Source organism: Dromiciops gliroides, chromosome 4, assembly GCF_019393635.1.
Source record: "Dromiciops gliroides isolate mDroGli1 chromosome 4, mDroGli1.pri, whole genome shotgun sequence".
Lineage (NCBI taxonomy): Eukaryota > Metazoa > Chordata > Mammalia > Microbiotheria > Microbiotheriidae > Dromiciops > Dromiciops gliroides.
Window position 1 is genome coordinate 26531844 of NC_057864.1, and position 20663 is coordinate 26552506.

Here is a 20663-nt window from a genome sequence, read left to right on the forward strand (position 1 = left end):
CGGTACATAGATGGTCATCAGAGTGGGGAGGCGTGCCCCAGCCCCCGCTGCCAACACCAGTCACGTGCCAAGGTGGTGTTAGTTTGCCTGGGTAAAGATTTCAGGTAACAGGGTTCTCTCCAGTGATTTGGGAGTGGTTACTGTTTGACTGGTGGGGATTGCTCTGGGGAGAAGGGAGCCGCCTGGAACACTGGGGAGGGAACTGGGGTGGGTGGCAGATGCACAACTTACCCAGGACGTGTCAGGGGCTGGACTGGAACCCAGGTAGTTCCCGAGGCTACCCACCAGGCCGTGCTCTATCTCTGATGATGGATAGGTGGTATAAGGTGCTCAAGGGGAGTGAGGTGAGCAGCTTGTAAACCTGGGAATGCAGTGTGTTCTTTCTCTCTCTCTCATCAGTATAGGGCTGCAGACTTAAGAGTCCAACCCCTTCTTTTTACAAAGTGTGAAAAATAGGTTCACCTGAGATTTGAACCCAGGGCTTTTGACACCAAATGCAGCCTTCTTCCCGATGTACCACCATACCTCTCAGGCTTTCTCCTCTGTCCTTGGCACCTGAAATATCAACCAACCATGGAAGGGAGATAGATGGCCGACCACTATTGTCCCTAAATGACTCTTTCTTAAAAAGACAGATATGCATAGAATAAGAGTAGTTCTATAGCATTTGGAAAGTTTGCAAGAAGGCACCTTGCACGCATTCTCTCATTCATTCTTCATCACAACTCTGGAAGGTCACCGTTTTATTATCAGATGAGGAAACTGAGACAGAATCAGGTCAAATAACCTGCCCAGGATCTCACAGCTAGCATCTAATGAGGCAGGATGTCAATTCAGATCTTCCTGACCCCAAATGTAATACTGTCGTCCACTGTGCCCTGCCACCGGCATAACATCTCAGACCAGAACATATTGCTCTGCCCTGAATGTCTAATGCATATGCCTCTCCCTTCACCTAGGAGGTGGAGAGAACCTAGCTGTTAGCTTCTAGAAAAATTAGCTCTCAAGGCTTTCTCAATCTGCTTCTTTGTTAAGGGCAGAGTGTTAACAAAAGAGGCAAAAGAAGAAAACCAGTCATCCTGGATAGTGCTGGTATCAGGCTAAAGGCAGAGAACATGGGGCTTAAGACATTGATGGTCTTCCAAATCCACCAATTATTATTACTATTATTATTTTTCATGGGGCAATGAGCGTTAAGTGACTCACCCAGGGTCACACAGCTATTATGTGTCAAGTGTCTGAGGCCGGATTTGAACTCAGGTCCTCCTGAATCCAGGGCCGGTGCTTTATCCACTGCACCACTTAGCTGTCCCCTTCACCACTTTTATTAAAAGATCTTTGGAGTACAAGTGGCCACGAGGCCCTTACTTTCTTCTTCCCCTAACTTCTGGCCTCAGTATCCTTATCTGTAAAATGAATCCTGCAAGTCTACTTTGGTGACCATGGTGGCCCTAATGTGCCCCAATGCCCCCTGGCCTTCCTGAGACCTGAGAATTGACTCAGGAGCCTTAGGAAAAGTCTTGTTTAATTCTCCCATTAAGTTTTATTTTCCCAAATTACATGTAAATACAAATTTTGAGATCAAATTTTTTTTTAACTGTGTTCCAAATTTTCTTCCTCCCTCCCCCTCTACTCCCCACCCCCACCCCAGGAACTCAAGCAATTCAATATAAGCTATACATGAGCAGTCATGCAAAACATTTGGGGAAAAGCTCTTGCTCTCCCCATCAGGTACTGGGGGGAATGGCAGAGCCCTTGGAAGCCAGCTAGTCCAGAGCTGCTTATGTTATGGATCACCACCCCAGATGGAGAGTGTGAAAAATTGGACAGATCCACCTAGATACCTGGACTAGTGTCCATTTCTCAGGCGAAAAGGGGTCACGAGTGGAAAAGGTTTAAGAAACCCTGAGCTATTCTGCTCAGACCTGCAGCAGAAGCCCGGCTGTAGCATCCCCAGCACGCTGCCAGGCAGCAATTCACCTCTCCAGGTAGTTAAAATTGTAGGATTTGGGGCATACATCCACCCTAAATCTGCCTTTTTGCAAATCCAACCCATGGTCCACAATCATCCTAATTTGGGGGCCAAGGAGAAAAAGGCTAGTTCTTTGACCGAGTGATAGACCGTTTGTAGAAAGCTCCCTCATCGCCCCCTCCTCATCTCACATGGCTCAGGCATCTGTCTCCTTCCCTCTAGTCTCACAAGGTGGCACTGCTCCTTGCCTAGGCTAACCCCCTCCACATACACCAGTAATCCTGTTACGTCCCATCTTCTCCAGCCGATTGCCCTTTATCATCCCCACCCTCTCCCATCTTCAATCTCCCTATAAACGGGCTCCTTCTCTACTGCCTACAATCATTCCCTCACTTAATCCTACCACCTGTCTAGCTTTTGCCCCATATCTCTCCTCTCCTTGCTAAACTTCTTGAGAAAGCCATCTACATCTGGGGCCTTCCCTTCACTCAGTTCTAAACCTTCTGGTTCCTGACCTTATCATTCAGCTGAAACTGAGTTTCTCTTGATTGCTGAATCCATGGCCTTTTCTCCCACTTGTCCTCATCCTTTTTGACCTCTGTGGCATTTGACCCTGCTGATCCCCTGGGTGCCCACATCCTTATCACTCTTTGTTCTCCTGTCCTCAGTTAGCTTCCCTGTTTCTCAAAACTGGGTGTCCCCCACAGCTCCATCCTGGGCAGTCATTCTTTTCACTTTAAACAATCTTAGCGATCTCATGAGCTCCTGTTGACTCCATTATCTCTGCAGATGACCACCAGTCATATCCAGCCCTAACCTCTCTCTGCCTGAGCCTTATCATCAGTCTCCAGCTGCCTCTTGGACAGCATGATCTGAATGGCCCAGAAGCATCCCGAAGTCAACATGTCCAGAACTTGACTCGTTGATCTTTCCTTGATTGAGCCCTCCTCTTTTCCAAACTTGGGCATCCAGTCAGCCAGCCCTCACCACCCCCACATAGCCAGTGTGTTGCCAAGTCTTGTCGTCTCCACTTTCCCATCTCTTGTGTTTGTGTCCCCATCTCGCCACCGACGTAACCACCGTAACCACCCCGGTGCAGTCCCTCTTCCCCTTATGTCTGGATGACTGCAGTCACAGCCTTACCCTGCCTCCCTACCATCTGGCCTCCAGTCATCTGCCCCAGCAATCTTCCTAAGGCCTTGATACCACTCCTGAGACGACCTCAATGAGCTGCAGCAGCTCACTGTGGCCTTCAAGGTCCTCATGACTTGGGTCCTGCCAACCTTTCCGGCTTAACTAGACTTTGTCCTGGGACCCAGTCTCAGGCTTAGCTCAAACCCCATTGCCTTCCATCCACTCAGTACAGATCACATGTGGATCTACATATGTGGTGTTCCCATTAGAATGTGAATTCCTGGAGGGCATCCCCGGCACTTAGCTATGCTTGGCCCAAATTAAGCACTTAATAATAACACTCAAGGCATAGACTTGAAATCTTTCACTATCTCAACTGCCCTTCCTACAACACTTGGAAGCTCATCACCATCTTGACTAAAATGTGGCTCCTAGGACATACAGTGTAATACTCTTGGCATGGCCTCATCAGGGCTGAATTCAGTCACTCAGCCAGCCTTATCGTGCATGTGCCATATGCTAAGCTTGGGGGGTACAAAGAAAATGGAAGACCCAGTCCCCATCCTCGAGAAGCTCACTGAGTCCTAGACAGTAGGCATTTCTTTCTTTCTTTTTTGGTGAGGCAATTGGGGTTAAGTGACTTGCCCAGGGTCACACAGCTAGTAAGTGTTAAGTGTCTGAGGCTGGATTTGAACTCAGGTCCTCCTGAATCCAGGGCTGGTGCTCTGTCCACTGTGCCACCTAGCTGTCCCAACAGTAGGCATTTCAGTGTAGCCCAAGGTTCCATTAGCCTTTTTTGGCTGTCATATTACATTATGGACTTAGGCCTCACCCCCAAGTCCACACGCTTCTCAGATGAATTTCTGTGTCTCATATTTGGAAGTTGATTTTTTGAACCCAAGTGTAGTACTTTGCATTTATTCCTGCTAACTCTCCTCTTCTTTGATTTGGCCCATGATTTTGGTCTGTAGATGTCTTTTGGCACCTTCAGGTTGGTCCAATCAGGGCTCTCCAATGTCCCAGCTGAATATTTAATAAAATATACCCATGCTTGGCCAAAGTTTGCCTGGGAGCCTTGGCCACATGTCCAAACACGTACGACAGAAAGTCACAGGGCACCAGTGAATTCCTGTTCTTGCCTTGTTCTCTCATTCCAGAGCTATGGCTGTTTAGGTGTATGTTAGACAAGTGCTCCATTCTGGAGTTTCACCTACCACATACTGCTATGTTCATCATCCTCATGCACAAATAGAATCTGATTATCACTCCCCTCTATCAAAGCCTTTTCCACAAGTCCATACACCTAAGTTTGGCATTCAAGGCCTTCCATGTCCAACTTATTGTATGTCCTTGAAATCTGTTCTGCCTTTTTCTGCCGCCCACGCTCTGCTTGTGATCAATCCTTTTCCTGAACTGTTCTCCACACCATGACTCATGCTTTCATACATTCCCCTGAGCAGGGCTTACTTCCACCCTGGAATGATCATGGCTACTGGTTTATACTTCTCAGACAACAGACACAGACAGACACCTCCCCCCCACCCCTCCCCACCCTCAATCATTCCGCTAAGTCAGTCACTTGTGTTTCTTATTTCCCCTCCTAGATGGCTGAGCTTCCTGAAGTTCCTCTATACCCTGAACACAGGACCCTACACAGAGCACACTTTATAATATGGAACAGAAATAGCTAACCTTGACATCCCCGTTGCCTCTAGCCATTCTTGTGCTATTCTGTCAATAGGCCATTCCCGTGCCCAAAGAACTCAACCTGCCACTGGACAAGTACAGTTGGACCACTCAAAGACTCTGTATTGTAGGATGCTGAACGGGAAAGGACCCTAGAAACAATCAAGTTCACCACCCTAAATCTTATGGAGAGGAGGAAAGGGAGGCAATTTCTCCTCCAAGAACTTGCCCAAGGTGGCATGGACAGAATTCAGACTCAAGTCCATGGAATCTCAACCCACCATTCTTTTCACGGCTCAGCAAGAGACAGGTGGTGCCGTCCACCAGCTGTCTCGAGGCCGAGGCTGCTAAACAAGACCATGTAACGTTTAATAACAAAGTTAGCAAAGGAAAGGCTGGCACACGGCACCCTCGGTGCATCACAGTTTAATCTATCTGCAGATGAACCTTGTGTAACCAGAAAACAGGAAATGGGGCACAAAACAGAGCCATGGCAGCCCTCAGGGCAAAACATCCTGTACTCCCACCAGACAAGCGGGAAGGTCCCAAGTTGGCGTTCATGTCACAAGAACCTCAGCGTGGCTCAGCTTAGGCCAGTTAAAAAACAGTCATAGAAACAGGGGCGGGGCAGGGAAGAGCTGCAGAAGGGGCCATCGGTGGCCCCGGAGGCGAGGTTAGTCCAGGCTGGCCACGCAGGCAGGCGCCATCACACCCCAGGAGGCTGTCACGCAGGCGTCCATCACTCGTTCCCTCGCCGGCTCTTCTTGTGACTTTTCTTCGACCTGAAAGAGCAGCATGAGTGACTTCCCTCAGTCCTTGCCCAGGGTTCACGCTTCCCAGGCACCAGGCCTGCCCTTTGATGAGGACTACGGGGGCACCCACTGGGACGTGAGCGGAAAGGGCAAAGTCATCCCTTTAGCTGGTCAACAAGCAGTTATTAAGTGTGGGAAACACTGCGCTCAGCACGGGAGATAAGGAGAGGCTTGCCCAGGGATGGGCTTGGAGCAGACTCTGTCCCATGCGACTCATACGATTTTCAGGCAGTGGTGCAGGAGGACTACCCCCATTTTACAGAAGAGGAATGTGGCCTACGGAGTACGTACCTTTCAGGGGACTTTGAGTGGCTCCTGTGTCTGTGGCTCCGGTGGTGGCCTGTGAGAGGGAAAGACAGTGAGATGCTGGATCCCCAGGGAAGTGCTCCAGGACCACCTCCCTCCTGCCGCCTCAGCCTCGTCCCAGCCCCATGAGCCCGTGAAGGGCAGGCACCAACCCAATGTTTCCAAACAAGAAGCCAAGGTGAAGGTGCCCATGAGAGACCGTGTGGACCCTACAGCTCAGTGGATGGACACGACCACACCCAAAGAGTAAGGATACCTGGAGACTTGGATCGGGAACGGTGCCGCCGTTCTCGGGATCTGCTCCGGTGGCGTCGGGGGCTCTTGCTGCGATGTCTTTCCCGACGGGGAGATGGACTGTAGGGACACCACAAGTCTCATCACAATCCCAGACACCCCCCTCCGCCCGTGTGCAGCTGGCTTGCCCAGAGCTAGCCCCCAAGGCCTGCAGAGAAGTGCCTGGCACAGACTGTGGCTCTGCGAACGGTACCATATACTGAGTGTCTGCTCAACCTGAGCTGAATCACTTCCCAGATGAGTCAAAATCTTACCTCCTTCTCTTGGGAGATCGGCTGCGTCTGCAAGGGGAAGAAAGACAATTCTTGTGAGTGTGGGGCACTCAGCCAGACCTCCTCACAGACTGGGGCTGCCCTTCCTTCCCATTCAGAACCCAGCCCCGGGGCCACAGGAGTGACCCGGTGCGAGCAGAAGCTCTGCCTTCTGGTGCCCCCATTACCTCCGCGGAGATCGGCTGCGGCTTCGCCTGTAGCGCAGCGTGGGGGAGCGACGGGGCTTGTCCAGGTCTCTGTAGCTTCGCCGGCGGTGATCCGGGGACGGGGCCCTCTCCAGCTGGGAATGGACAAACCACAGGTAGGTCAGCGTGTTAATGGGCTTCAAGGAGATCCCAGAGCACTGGCCCAACAACCCTTAGAGCCCACGAGGGACATCTCCTCGCTGGTAGTGCCAACTGTTCTCAAGATCAAAGGCTTATAGTACTGTTAGCCTTTCTTTTCTCTAGTTTCCATTGGGTTCTAGAGTATTAGAACACCCTCCCACTTCCCATCAACAAACCCACCTCCCTGCCTTTAGAAAACTAGCTAGACCCCCGCCACACACAGACACATGCACAGGAGAGAACACAGCCAAAGGTGGGGCCACAGGGGCTCTTCTCGACCGGGGAACAAGATGCTACATGGCATGTGCCCAGCCATTACCGTGTCATGGCAAAGGAGCCATCTGAGGAATTCAGCCAAGTACGGTAACAGACAGAAAACCACACTCAAACTGTCAGGGGGATGTCCCACCCTCCTCAAACGACCCTCACCTCACAGCACGACTGAGCTACACGAGGCAAAGAGCCCTCCGGGGTTACACTGACAACACTGTTGAAGCCCCCACAAACAGGAGGAGGCACTGCCTTTCCTGATTGTGCCCCTGCCAGTGAGGTTGCTTCATATTCCTTTGTACATTCTCCTGTGTATGTGCCAGCGTCTCGGTCACCGTGTGCACCTGGCACACAGTGAGCAGTTGACAAGTTTACCTGCCAACTATCAGAAGGTGCTGACATGGCACCTACTATGTGTCAGGCACTGCACTGATAAGGGGCAATACCTCCCGTGTTGCCAGAAACTCCCCATCGTCCACCACTTAGCCCCCACAGATCTCTGCCAGCCTATGAGTATGTTTCCACAGGCATTGATTTCAGCCTCCCCCTTACACTATAAGCTCTTTAAGGGCAAGATGCTAGCCCCCGATTGCCTTTGTCTCTTCACAGTGGCTGGGCGAGTACCCGCTCCACCTGAGAGGGCCTGCGGCACAGTGGACACTCGGGGGAGCTCAGTAAAGAGGAAGCCCCCCTCCCCAGAACAGAAGCTTTGTGGCTGCACGTCTGAAACAGTTGATGACAAGCACCTGTCACAAGGGCTTTCAGGTACCAGTTCCAAATCGGGGAGGAAGGATCCCATCCTCTCTTGGGCACTCTGGCCCAAGGAAATGCCTTTACTGAGAAAACAAGAAAGGCATCTGGTTGCAGCATGTGGGTCAGCACACCTGCTGACCCTTCCCTAAGGGGGGGGGGGGGCTGGGGAAAGGATGCCAACCTTAGAGAAGCTCAGGGAGGGATGGTGGGGAGTAAGGGTGGGAGCCCGGTGCTTTATAGTCACCTTGGGGCAGCTAGGTGGTGCAGTGGATAAAGCGCTGGCCTTGGATTCAGGAGGACCTGAGTTCAAATCCAGCCTCAGTCACTTAACACTTACTAGTTGTGTGACCCTGGGCAAGTCACTTAACCCCAATTGCCTCACCAAAAAAAAAAAGAAAAGAAAAGCAATTATGTTAAAAAGACAGAGACAGAGATAAAGCGAGAGCCAAGTTCGCAGACCCCAAGTTAAGAATCTCTGTCAATGCCAGAAATTTAAAGTGAAACTGATCCTTCTGTCTCGCCGCCTCTGCCGCAGCCCGGGTGGCCGAGCTCTGATGAAGTCCAATGGAGGGCTCCCGAGTGTGGGACCCTCCATTCCTCTGCCAGGGTGGAGCGCCAGGGGGCACAGGTGCCTAGTTCATCTGGTACAAGCAGACAGGGGAGGTAACACTGAAGAGAACCCAGGAGGCCCAAGCCCAAGGCCTAACCTTGTCGTCCTCGTCCTCTTCTTCTTCCTCACTGGACTCCACATCGTCCATGTCTTCCTCCAGGGCACTGACTCGAGGCTCCAGCTGCTCAGCTTCTTCCAGCACATAGCGCTTCTACAAGAACAGAGAGGTGGGGCAGCAGCTAAGAGAGCCCTGAGAGGGGGTAGCACTAAAGCATGTAGGGACTTCCCCAGAAGCCAGGCCTCAAACCCAGGGCTTCCGATCTTAAGGGACATTTCTTGTTTACCCCAAGAAATTTCTGGTGAAAGAATAACAATTTCAGCGGCACGGCATAGTATGTAAGAGAGCCAGCCACATGGATTCAGGAAGACCTGAGTTCAAACCCAGCCTCAGACACTTGGCACTTATTAGCTGTGTGACCCTGGGAAAATCACTTAACCCTCCCTCATTGCTCCAGAAAAAAAAAAAAAAAAGAGAGCCAGCCACAGAAGCAGGTGGACCTAGATTCCAGCTCTGCCCTGACACTCTGGCCAGGGGATCCCAATGGGCAACTCTCTAAGCCTAGAAGGTGCGAGAGAAGGTGCCCATCAGCACTGGGAGAGGTTCCTCCCTGAGGGTTAATGATTTGGTAACTCAAGATCCCAGGTAACTTTGGAGAGCTGTTTCAATTGGTGATGAGGTTGGAAGCCAGAACGCAAATGCTAAGTGAGAAGCAGCGGAGGCACCGAGGTAGACAGCCTTTTCAAGTCTATCCAGGAAAGGGAGAAGGAGCAGTAGGAATGATAACGAAGGGCACTCCCTGGTCCAGCTAGCCTCCAAGGGAGTCCAACTGGACTACTGGAGACTCATGGGAGTGAAGAACAGGAAAGGGTCTTGGAGCCAAACCCGAGAAGGAAGAATGGGAAGTGACTAAGGACACAAAGACCCAGTGATGGCAGGTCCAGCCTTCAGCTGGAGAGCCCCCAAGGAGCTCACCCAATCTCCCATCGGCCCAAGGGGACTTCCACTCATTTCTGGGCCTGGAAGGGTTTGAACAAGAGACTCTTCTATAACACCATGGACAAATACTCATTCCACCTTTAGTTAAAGGCCTCCAATGTCAGAGAAGTCCATCCCCACCCAAGGTAGCCCATTCCCCCTGGGGAGAGCTCTCATTTTTAGCAAGTTTTTCCCTCATATCAAGGCAAAATTGACTTCTCTGCACCTTCTCCCCATTACTGTTAGTGCTCCTTTCTCAGGCTACACAGAGCACGTGCAAAGAAAGCTAAGTAACGGAAAGTGGAACCAACCCCTTGGCTTGGGCCAGAACCACTCATGAAGTTAGTTCAGATCTGTGACCTGAGGACGGACACTGGCTTAAAAAAAAAACCACAAGAAACCCCTGCAAAACCCCTGGGGTTCTGGTGACTGTCTAAGCTGCCCCAAAGCTCATCTCAGTTTTCTTTAATAGCTCTTAAAGCAGGGATTCTTCACCTGGGGTAATGACCTTCTTTAAAATAAATAAATAAAAGTTGGGGGTGACTACATTTTACTATAATTGGCTTCCTTTGTGATACTTTACATTTTATTTTATATACTTAAAAAACAGGGGCAGCTAGGTGGCGAAGTGGATAGAGCACCAGCCCTGGAGTCAGGAGTACCTGGGTTTAAATCCGGCCTCAGACACTTAACACTTACTAGCTGTGTGACCCTGGGCAAGTCACTTAACCCCAATTGCTTCACTAGGGGAAAAAAAAAAACAGGATTCTGAGAGACGGTCCCTAGGCTTCACCAGAGCAGAAACCCTGTGATAAGAGCCTATGCACTAACCTGATGGGCCATCGTGATTCAGTCTGACTCAGAACAAGAATGTAGCTCAGCAGAAACACTGTGACTCCCAGCGGAGGATAGAGGCCTGGGTTCATCCAGCACAGTAGGGCACTCTGCCTCCTCTCTATGGTAGCCACAGGCAGCAGATATTTACGTGGACCTAACCCATAGCCGGGGAAACTAGAGGTAGGGGGTGTGAGCCAAGTCTTCCAGTATTTGCAGGGCTGCCTTGGGAAGAAAGGCCATGTATATGTATAACTTATATTGTGTTGTGTTCTTGTGTTCTTAAGGGGGAATGGGGAGGGAGGAAGGAAGAGAATTTGCAACACAAAGTTTTTAAAATCCATGTTAAAAATTGTTTTTATATATAATTTGGAGGAGAAAATAAAATTCTAAATAAATGGAAAAAAGGAAAAAAAAGAGACCCTCTCACCCCCATAAAAAGGCTATGTGTAGACAGGAAGCTGACCTCAAAGCTAACAAGATCTAGGTTCAAGTCCTTTCTGTTCTGCATCCTGGCTGTGTGACCCTGGGTAGGTCGCTGAACTCAGCCCTCTGGGCAACTCTAGACTTGAAGGGGCAGAGAAGGGGACAACCTGCCCCCCCAGCCCCTGAAGTCCCCCAGACACACAAAATAACAAGTGCAGTCCCTCTCCCCAGGCTACATGAGAGAGGGATTAGGCCTCTTCCACTTGAGGGGATGTTATAGGGAAGCAGATTTCAAATTCCTAAGAAGGAATGTAGCCCAAAGGCAGAATAAGGGTCCTCCTCCTCCCTGGAGGTTCCGAGCAACAGTGGATCAGACAAGGCCTCTGGGACCCCTCCAGATTCCAGGAGTGCTTGGTCTCCCAGGAGGGGACCACAAATGGTCATTCAAAGAAGCCAAGCCTGGAGCCATTGTCTCAGGAGCCACCTGGTGGTGGAGGGATGCGGAGGCATGCGGGGGCATGCGGGGGCATGCGGGGGCGCATCCATGGCAGCTTTGGTCCATTGCTGGGTGGACAGCTGCCTTTCCAGTCTGGCCCAGAGGAGCCAGCCTGTCCCTTTGAGGAGGCTTCTCCACCAGAGCCTGCTCTGTCACACCTTTCGTCCACTGCACTCTCACAGTAACTACCAGCTCGACACCCCCAAGCCCTTGCACAGGGACCCACAGCTAGATTCTTTCCTGCATGGTGTGGGCCCAGAGTTGATGGGCTGTGTGTGTGACCCCAGAGGTCATCCTTCTGGTCCCTCATTTTACAGAGGCCTGAGGAGGAAACAGCCTGCCCAAGGCCCCTCAGTGACCAAAACCCAAATCTCTCGAGTGCTGGGCCCATAATCTGTCTACCATGCCATGGTGCGTGCAGCTCCTTAAGCCACTAGGCCTGGGTTTTCCCTTCTGCTAAAGAGAGGGCCCATCTTCAGCGCCCAAGGTCCCAAACTTTCTACTTAGCACTCCTTTTCAGCTCCTGCTATTCCCTCCAAAACACCGCCCACTAGCCCCTAAGTCCCAAGGACCAGAGTCAAGAGAGAGACCCTGGGCCCACTCTGCCAAGTGACATCCCTGTGGGAAGTGACTGTTTCCGTCTTACCTGGAGCCGGGGCAGGATGATGTCACAGACCCGCTCACTGTGTAGCAGTTCATCAATAAACTCATCCACGTGCATCAATTCAAACTCTGTGGGGGGTGAAATACAACAGCTCAGCACAATGGACACCAGGTGGGAAGTGAGACTTAGAAGGAAGAACAGTATTTGCAGAGGCAGAAAGGCTGCTGAGAAACAGGGCCACACCCAGAGTCCTCCTGACTCCCGGTAAGGAGGAATCTCCTAAAAATGAAAGCACTCCGGCAATGGGATGGGCAGCCTAATCACCAAAGATCTTCCAACACCCAACCAACAAGCTAGGATGCTGGAGACCCCAAACAGAACTTTGATTCTGTTTTACCAGATGACAAAAGTGTGCCACCCCTGTGGGAGGATGCTATGCATTCAGTCAGGCAGCAAACACTTATTAAGCGCCTACTATATGCCAGGCACTGAACTAAGTGCTGGGGATACAGAGAAAGGTAAAAGCCGGGCCCTGCTCTCAGGAAACTCACAACCTAATGGCAGAGACAGCACCCAGGCAACTGCAGACAAACAGCATATGAACAAGATCACCTGGGGGTGTCTCAGAGGCAAGGCCCTTGCATTAAGGGGAATCAGAACAGGCTTCCCGTAGGAGTTTAGATTTTAGCTGGGACTTAATGGAAGCCAGGGGAGCCAGGAGGCAAAGATGAGCAGGAAGAGCATCCCAGAGAGGGGGCACAGCCAGGGAAAAGAACCAGAGTCTGGAGATGGGGCATCTTATATGAGGACCAGTAAGGAGGCCAGGGTCACTGGGTCCTAGAGTGGGGGCGGGGGTGAAGTGTAAGAAGACTGGGAAGGTAGAAGGGGGCAGGCTGCGAGGGGCTGGAAAAGCCAAACAGGACTTTGGGCTTGATCCAGCGTGGGGAGACCCACACCTACGCAAGATCAGGCTAACAACCAAGTCCAGGATGGGAGTAAGCAGAGACAAAATGACCTTTTCCCCAGGAAAGGGTGGGGGGGGGTGTTTCCTCTGGTCTGGGGGCATCAGGCACCCCTGCCAGGGCTCTGCTTTCCAGCATCCTCTCAATGACTGTACATGGAGTTGTCCTTCTCCCTTCTCCTCCTCCCCGGCTCCCTAGGGTGAAAGACCTCCTCACCATAACTTGGGTTTAACCTGCTAATTCCGGAATTTCCTGATATCCCTCCAATTAAGCAGCCACTGGGAAGACCCTGGGGGGGGGGGGTGTCTGTGGAGGGGGTCAGTGTGGATCAAACAAAAATCTGACAAGGGTCACTAATCCAGGCTGTGGCACCACACTCACCTCCGTTTCGGTTCTGGCTCTTAATTTTCCGATAGTCATTGTAAAGAGGTTCCAGATACTTGTAGCAGTCGATGGCAGTGCCCGTCAGCCTCATATACAGGGCCCCCAACATGCGGACATACCTGAAAGAAGAGTCAATGAAATGACTGGCCATCCTGAGATTCAGAAAAAGGCCCATTTCCTCTAAACACATGACTGACCTGTCAAGACCTCTGCTGTGCCTAGACCCCAAAGAGATCCAAGAAAAAGAAAAGGCCTCATGTGCACAAAAACGTCTGTGATGACAAAGAACGGGAAACTCGGGCGATGCCCACTAACAGGGGAATGGCTGAATGAGCGATGTCACGTGAATTTAAAGAGATTCTGCAGTGCCATAAGAAATGATGAAAGGGGCCATTTCAGAGAAGCCTGGGACGACTTGTATGAGCTGATGCAGTGAGGGGAGGGGTGACAGCAGAACAATGTATACTGTCCAGATAAACCACTTCGAAAGCCTTCAGCTCCCTGGTCAATGCAATGATGAGCCATGACTCCAGAGGGCCAAGGATGAAGCCTGCTACCCAGCTCCTAACAGAGAGCTGATAGACTAAAGAGGCACTCGTGCATGGGACCAACGGGGAATTTGCTTTGCTTGACTATGCAATGTTACAAGAGTTGTCTTTTTCTTTTAAATTGGGTATGGGGGTAGGAAGGAGAGAAAATACTGATTAAATGAAAAATGAAATGAAAAAAGTTTTTAAATCATACAGCCTGTTGGTGTGTCAAGTGGCTCTGCCGAGTGGCTGTGTGACCTTGCGCAGGTGCCTCTACCTCACAGGCCTGGATTTCCTCCTCTGTCACTTGAGGTTCTTCCTCCTCTCAGGAAAGCTGCAGGGCTACATAAACACTATTCCAAGCCTTCCACAAAGTAGGTGCTTAATAAACAGCTACTGAATGAGTAGTGTAAAGGAGCCTTCAGCAGAGCAGGCAGGGGTGGCCCAGAGAGTAAGGCAGCTGCAGCCAGCGGCCTCGGGTGAAGGCTTGGCCCTCACAGAAGGCCTGGTTAAAGACCTGCCACTCACAGGCTCTGTGATCCCCAGTCGCTTCACTTCTCAGTATCCACAACTGTGAAATGAGCAGTGATAGTTGTGATGCCTACCACCCAGCGTCATCATGGGAATCAAAGGAAACAGAGAATGGAGCCCAGCCCTCTGGAAACCAACAGGAAACATCAGCTCCTCTCTCCACACCACACAGCTTATGTCTCTGGCACTCAGCAGGATTTACAGGGAGCTTATTCACAGGCTCCTCCTTCCCTCTGAGATAGAAGTCGAAGTGTTACCACACTCATTTTACAGTTATTATTGCTAACCTGAGCCTCAAGGGGGGAAAAGTGATTTACCTAGAATCCCAGAGCAAGTGGACAAGACCTGAAAGGGAAGTTACTGTGATTATGTCTAAAGCACAGGTTTTTGTAAAATGGAATCTGGGGGTTGACTTGACTAAATGGTGATTTGTTGTTGTTGTTCCTCATGAAGTATTGGAGAGGAGCAGACCGGAGCTGTCCAAAGCAGTATGGTCTGCCATCAGAAGAAAGTGAGGCCCCCATCGGAGGAGCTGTTCAGCTGGAGAGTAGCCCAGCCCCGAACCGGGGAAAGGCTGGATAAGGTGAACATCTGCTCCCTCCTGATCGTATGGTTAAGCACGGGTTCAACCACCCCCACAATGAAGGAGTCCTCTGTGCAGTCTCTCTAACGGACAGCTAGGGGCCAGAAGCTTACTGCCTTTTGAGGCCCACTGTGCTTCTGGGAACAACTTGCTCAGTTTCTAAGTTCTTTCTCAAGGAGGGCTGAAGCTGGTCTTTTCTCTTCTGCCACCACAACCTACACACTCCTCCACAGAACGAGCCTGACCCTCTTCCACATGACATGCCAAGCCCCAGGACTCTCTCTCCAGGCCCCGGGGGGGGGGGGGGGGGTCAGATTCTCTGCCTGCCCTGCTATGATCCTCCACTAGGAAGCCTCCAACTTGTCGTCAATGAGTCCCTTAAGGTAAAAGGGTCTAGCCAGGGCAACAAACTTGTGTTCCTAGCTAGCTGTTGATAAAAGTGTGTGAGAAAACAATGGGATTTTGACAGATACTCAAAGGCTCACCTAGAGATTAATCTAAACTGATTGAATTAAGTGAGAGTGATTGACTTCGGATTAGCCTACTTCAAGTTAATTAGAAGGTATTGTTCTCAGAAGCTAAGGACCTTGAACTCAACTCAAAGGGACTGCTGAACCCCTCAAATTTCTGAACTCTGTGTGAATGCCTGGAGGCAACATATGCCCAGCAAGTCAAACTACCACCACCTTGACCACCATCTCCCCTCAGACTCTGACTGAAACAGTCTCTGAAACCAACAACCTCTGGAATGGCAGTTGTCATGTTTAAAATCTAAATATGTGGTCGCCTTAAATTAGAAGCTTTAGCACCAGTCTTTGGGCATTAAACATTTATTAAAGCATACCAGGTATTCATGTGGAGTCCAGAAAGTTAAGTCCTATCTAGTCTAGAGTTCCAGCCTGCTTTGGTTCTTCCTCAAGTCCTCCACCATGAGCCTGATTCAACCACGAACTCTCCAGCAAACTGAATGTGGAAGCTTTTTATAGGTCCGGAGCATGGGCAGTCCTTACACACTGCTTCAAGCTGACTGGTTAGCATCATCCAAATCCATTGGTCACTGGACTTGAAGGTGATCTCGAGTGAAGTTCAGTTTTTAGCTTCTGAGAACAATACCTTCTTAAGGGCTAGCCAGGTGTGCTTACAATCTAGTTAACTCACTTAATTCAGTCAGTTTAGATTAATCTCCAGGTGAGCCTTTGAGTATCTGCTAAATCCCATTCTTTTATCACACAGTGCTTGTCAGCCTAGAACCCATAGAGGCTAGTATGCTTTAATAAATGCTTAATGCCCAAAGACTGGTGCTAAAGCTTCTGATTTAAGGCGACCACACATTAAATTGTAAACGTCCCACGTGCCTGGGCCTTCTCAGGGGGCCGGTGGGCAGTTGGATTCTGCACCTCACCCCTGGAAAAGGACTTTCCAGCTAGAAAGGACCTTCTAGTCCATCTTCCTCAATTTACTTGAGAGGAAACCGAGGCCCAGGGAGGATTTTTCACTAGAATAGACGTCAATTCCTACTTAAGGTCTATTGAAAAGTTACAATGCATAAGAAAGTAAAGACAACAGTATACCAGAAAGGACACAGTCACCAAAGAAATGAAGAGGTGACAGTCCCTAAGGCCAAAATCCAGGGGAAAAGAAGACTTATGAAGAGTCATGTACTGGAGGTCCACCCCCTCAGTCAAAGCAGCAGTGCTCCAATGAGTGGGGAATGAGATGTTCAGGCGCAGAAAGACACTGTGTGTTTCTCACTTACTTGAAATCTTCATTTTTAATGAATTCCACTATGATGTCCTTCTCTGGCTGTATCTGCAACATCTTCAAGGTCAGGCAGAGGAATGGTGTCGGCTTGATGTTGCCACCATAGACACCTCCCACAAACCTCAACTCCATGGCTTTATCCACGACAAGCTCCGCTGAAAGCAAAAGACACACAAAGTGAAAAGGGAATTCCAAGGCTAACCCTCCAAACCCCCAGGAATTGTCAAAGGGCATGAGCACAGCCCAACCCTTAGCTGGGTATTTTCAACAAGAAGTCTCAAGAGACCCTTAAAGCAATGACTAGAAAAGTAGCTTTTCCTTATCAATATCCCTGCCCATTCCCATAACCTGAAAAGAGGCCAAGTCATTAGCCTGTGAAGGTCGGCATTCTGAACTGAGGCCAGGGGGCACCTTGGCAGAGGGGGGAGAGGGGGTTCTAAAGCAATGCAGAATCCTGCAATGTTAAATGACTTAATAAGGGATCACCTGGTACTGTCTTTTCACTTTATTCAATTATTTAACGCTTAATATAAATGCCACTTGCTTAGTAACTTCAATTTGTATTAGTTTCAACGTACAAAGCCACAAACACTGCCTAGTTCCTATCCCTCGTTGGGATTCCTTGCTCCCTGCTAAGTCCTAAGGATACAAAAAGAGGCAAAAGATAGTCCCTGGTCTCAAGGAGCTCACAAGCTAATGGGAGGAGCTAATAAGCAAACAATAAGGTACAAATAAGCTATATGGAGGATAACTTACAGATAATTAAGAGCGAGAAGGCACTAGAATTAAGAGAGGATGGGGAAGACTTCCTGTACAAGATGGAATTTGAGTTGGCCAGAGAAGGCAGGAGATCGAATCAAGGAAGGAGAACATTCCAGCGATGGAGAATGGACACAAAAAATGCCCAGAGCCTAGAGATGGAGAGTCTTGTTTGTGGAACAGCCAGGAGGCCAGGGTCACTAGACTAAGGAGTACATGTCAGGGAGCAAGGTGTAAGAAGGCTGGCAGGTAGGAGGAGGCAGGTGATGAAGGGCTTTGAATGGCAGAGAATTGTCATTTGATCTGGAGGCGACAGGATAAGAAAGGCCAGAACTGGAGACCTGAGCTCACAGGAGCATCACTTTGGAGCTGGGAGGGCCCTGAGAGACCGCCCAGAGCAACCCTCTCTTCTGAGAGCAGAAATCCAAAGCCCAGAGAGGGTAGAAGGGGCTTGTCCGTGTTCAGACAATGATCCTGAGCCCAGATCAAACCCTGGCGCCTGACTCCAAGTCCAACAGTTTCAGTCCCCCCCCCTCCCCACCTTTCCCTCATCCTCAAACCCCATCCCCCAATCTGTGGACAAGTTCTGTAATTACTCAGCCTCTCCGACATCTGACCATCTGTTTCCTTTCTACATACCCCAAGGCTGGGCTCTAATCCCCTTTCCTGCTACTATCCAAAGCCCTTCAGTGGCTCCCTATTGCCTTAGAAATATTAATGATAAGGGGCAGCTAGGTGGCGCAGTGGATAGAGCATCGGCTCTAGATTCAGGAGGACCTGAGTTCAAATCCGAGCTCAGACACTTGACACCTTGACACTTAGTAGCTGTGTGACCCTGGGCAAGTCACTTAACCCCAACTGCCTCACCAAAAAAAAAGAAATAATGATAATGATAAGAGCTAGCATTTAGATAGCATCTTCTCTGTGCCAGGCACCGTGCAAAGTGCTTTACAAATAAAATCTCCTTCTAGTCTCACAACAATCCTGGGAGACAGGTGCTGTTATCCTCATTTTATAGATGAAGAAACTGAAGCAGACAGAGGTACACTGGACAGAGTGCTGGGCCTGGAGTCAGAAGAGGACCTGGGTTGAAATCCTCCCTCACACAGTTACTAGCTATGTGACCCTGGGCGGGTCACTTCACCTCTGTAAAACAAAAAGGCTGAGCTGGATGATTTCTGAGTCCCCTTCCTAGTCTGACATTCTGGGATAACAGCTTGAGAAATTGTCCTTCCCAGTGGCACTGATGTCTTAGAAGTGGGTGTCGGGAGAGTGTCACTAAAAACATGACTGTCCTGATACATTGCAGGTATCGGAGCAGCTGCAGTGAGGTTGTTTTAGGGAGTGAGGCACATCGGGCAGAGGCACTTGGGATTAGGACAACCAAGGTTCTTCACTCATTAACTGAGAGACGACAGACAAGTGACAATCTCATCTCAATTCTTCATCTATAAAATGGGGGTAATCCCACCTGAAGTACCTGCCTCCCAGGAGATGCTATGGAAGACATTTGGCAAACTTTAAAAGGCCATAAAGTGTCCGTTTTTATTACCCTATTCTGAAGGGGCCCTTCTGGCCAGTCAGATCACATCAGTGGACAATGTTGGCATCACCTCTGGGTAAGACTGAGTCTGTCCTAAAGGCCTGACCAGGCCCCAAGCCCTTGTCATCTCCCTCCAACATACAAATACTCCAGGCACATCATTCAGAATAAGATAATATTAGAGAGCTGGGTGAGAACCTCAGAAAATACGTCAAGCCCAGGAAGGATTCCAGGACAGGCCGTGAGAAAGCTCATTCTCTCAATGCAGACACATACTTGCTCTGCCTCTAAATTCTGGCGTTCATTCAAGAAGCAGTGACTGATTGCCAGCCATGGGCCAGACACCTGGTAGGTCAAAACAGTCCCTCATCTCTCTTCAGCATCAACCCTCAACAAACACAAGGCACTCGGCACTGTGCCAGGGACATAAAACCGCGTTGCTCTCAAAGAGAAGAAAGGAAGGCAACGCATAAACACAGAAGCACAAACCAAATACAGGCTCATCTCTGGAGAGAGGGTGCTGGCAGCAGGGCAAGGGGGATGCAGAGAGGGCTTCGTGTAGGGAGTGGCAGCTGAGCAGACATGGGGAGGGAAGGAGGGAGTCCAGGAGGTCAAGATGAAGGACCCAAATATCTGTCAATTTTTCTAGGATCTCTTACGTGGAAAGAGAGAACACTTCCGGTCAGGGGGAATACGTTCGGGTTCCCCTATAATTAGCCGGTAAACATTTTTCATTGATTTCCCTGCGTACACCCGACCCTCTGCTAGACTCCAAGTCCTCGGCTCGGGGCCTGTTTTAACTTTTCATGTCCAGTATAAGCACCGCGGGGGGCACACACCGTGTCTGTTGCATTAACCACGTGTGCGCAGCTCTGCTCCTCAGCAAGCTCTTCCCGACCCCGAGCGGATATCTGCACCCGCTCCGGGCCTCCCGCAGCCCTGAAGGCGATCACATTAGTCTCTTCTGCTCCAAGCTAAACCGTGCAGTGAGCTTAGAATTGTGACGCCATCGAGTTCAAGCTGTAAACGAACAGGAATGTCTCATGGGGAGGCAGCCAGGTACAGAGGAATGAACCTCTGTTCATTCATGAAGTCGGAGGACCTGGGTTCAAATCCTGCCTCTAATGCTGACTACCTGTGTGTGAGTTTCCAGCTCTGAAAAGGAGACTGGATTATCCGGAGAGTTCGAGATCAAGTAGTAGCAAGCCTTTATTAAGCACCTACTGTGTGCTGAAGACTACTCTGGGGATCGAGGCCAAAATGCCCCCGAGAAGCTGATCCACCAACCAGCTCTTCAAAGCTGACACAGAAAGTGACACAGACACGCGAAGGACCGTTACGGTCCAAAGTCAGGGTCGGCAACGAGCTCCAAGGGTTCTGCTTGAACACCTCCCGGGACGGGGAGCTCACAGCCTCCCGGGGTGGCGCGTCCGGGAGCTGTCCGGAGCCCGGGCCTCGCTAGGTCCCTGCCCAGCCGCAGCCGCTCACCTGTGAGCCCAAAGCACTCCTCCTTCCAGTACTTGGACTCGTAGATTCGGGTCCGGATGATCTTCTCCACGAGGTACTGCGGGTTGGTGCCGTGGATGCTGTGAGCATCTTTCACCGTCCGATTAGCCATCTTGGGAAACCCTGGGCGCCGCCTCCACAGCCCTTCCGGCGGGCCCCTTCTGCGTCACTTCCTCACGAGCCTAGCGGGAAGCGGCGCGGGGCCTAGGCTCAGAGACGGACGACACTGAGGCGGCCACCTTGTAACCTGGCGCGCGACCGCGACGCCTCCGC

The 20663-nt window shown here is 50.4% G+C and overlaps 1 protein-coding gene across 1 annotated transcript; it reads right to left on the reverse strand.

The window, feature by feature from the left end:
* Window positions 1-5391: 5391 nt before the first annotated feature.
* Window positions 5392-20619, reverse strand: PRPF38A (pre-mRNA processing factor 38A). The gene is made up of 10 exons (XM_043964628.1): window positions 20373-20619; window positions 16578-16737; window positions 13175-13296; window positions 11874-11959; window positions 8533-8646; window positions 6644-6756; window positions 6459-6485; window positions 6167-6264; window positions 5896-5944; window positions 5392-5574 (listed from the first exon to the last, which is right to left on the reverse strand). The coding sequence occupies exons 1-10, from the start codon at window positions 20500-20502 to the stop codon at window positions 5532-5534; spliced, it is 942 nt and encodes a 313-aa protein (XP_043820563.1). The 5' UTR covers window positions 20503-20619; the 3' UTR covers window positions 5392-5531.
* Window positions 20620-20663: the final 44 nt, after the last annotated feature.

Bases quoted from the DNA above. Each gene is read 5' to 3' on its own strand.
- PRPF38A (XM_043964628.1), bottom strand. From the start codon at position 20,502: ATGGCTAATCGGACGGTGAAAGATGCTCACAGCATCCACGGCACCAAC. The intron at 8,647-11,873 runs GTAAGACGGAAA...CTGTTCTTGTAG, and splicing joins TCATCCTGCCCCGGCTCCAG to AAGCGCTATGTGCTGGAAGA. The intron at 6,265-6,458 runs GTAAGATTTTGA...GTGTCCCTACAG, and splicing joins CGATCTCCCAAGAGAAGGAG to TCCATCTCCCCGTCGGGAAA.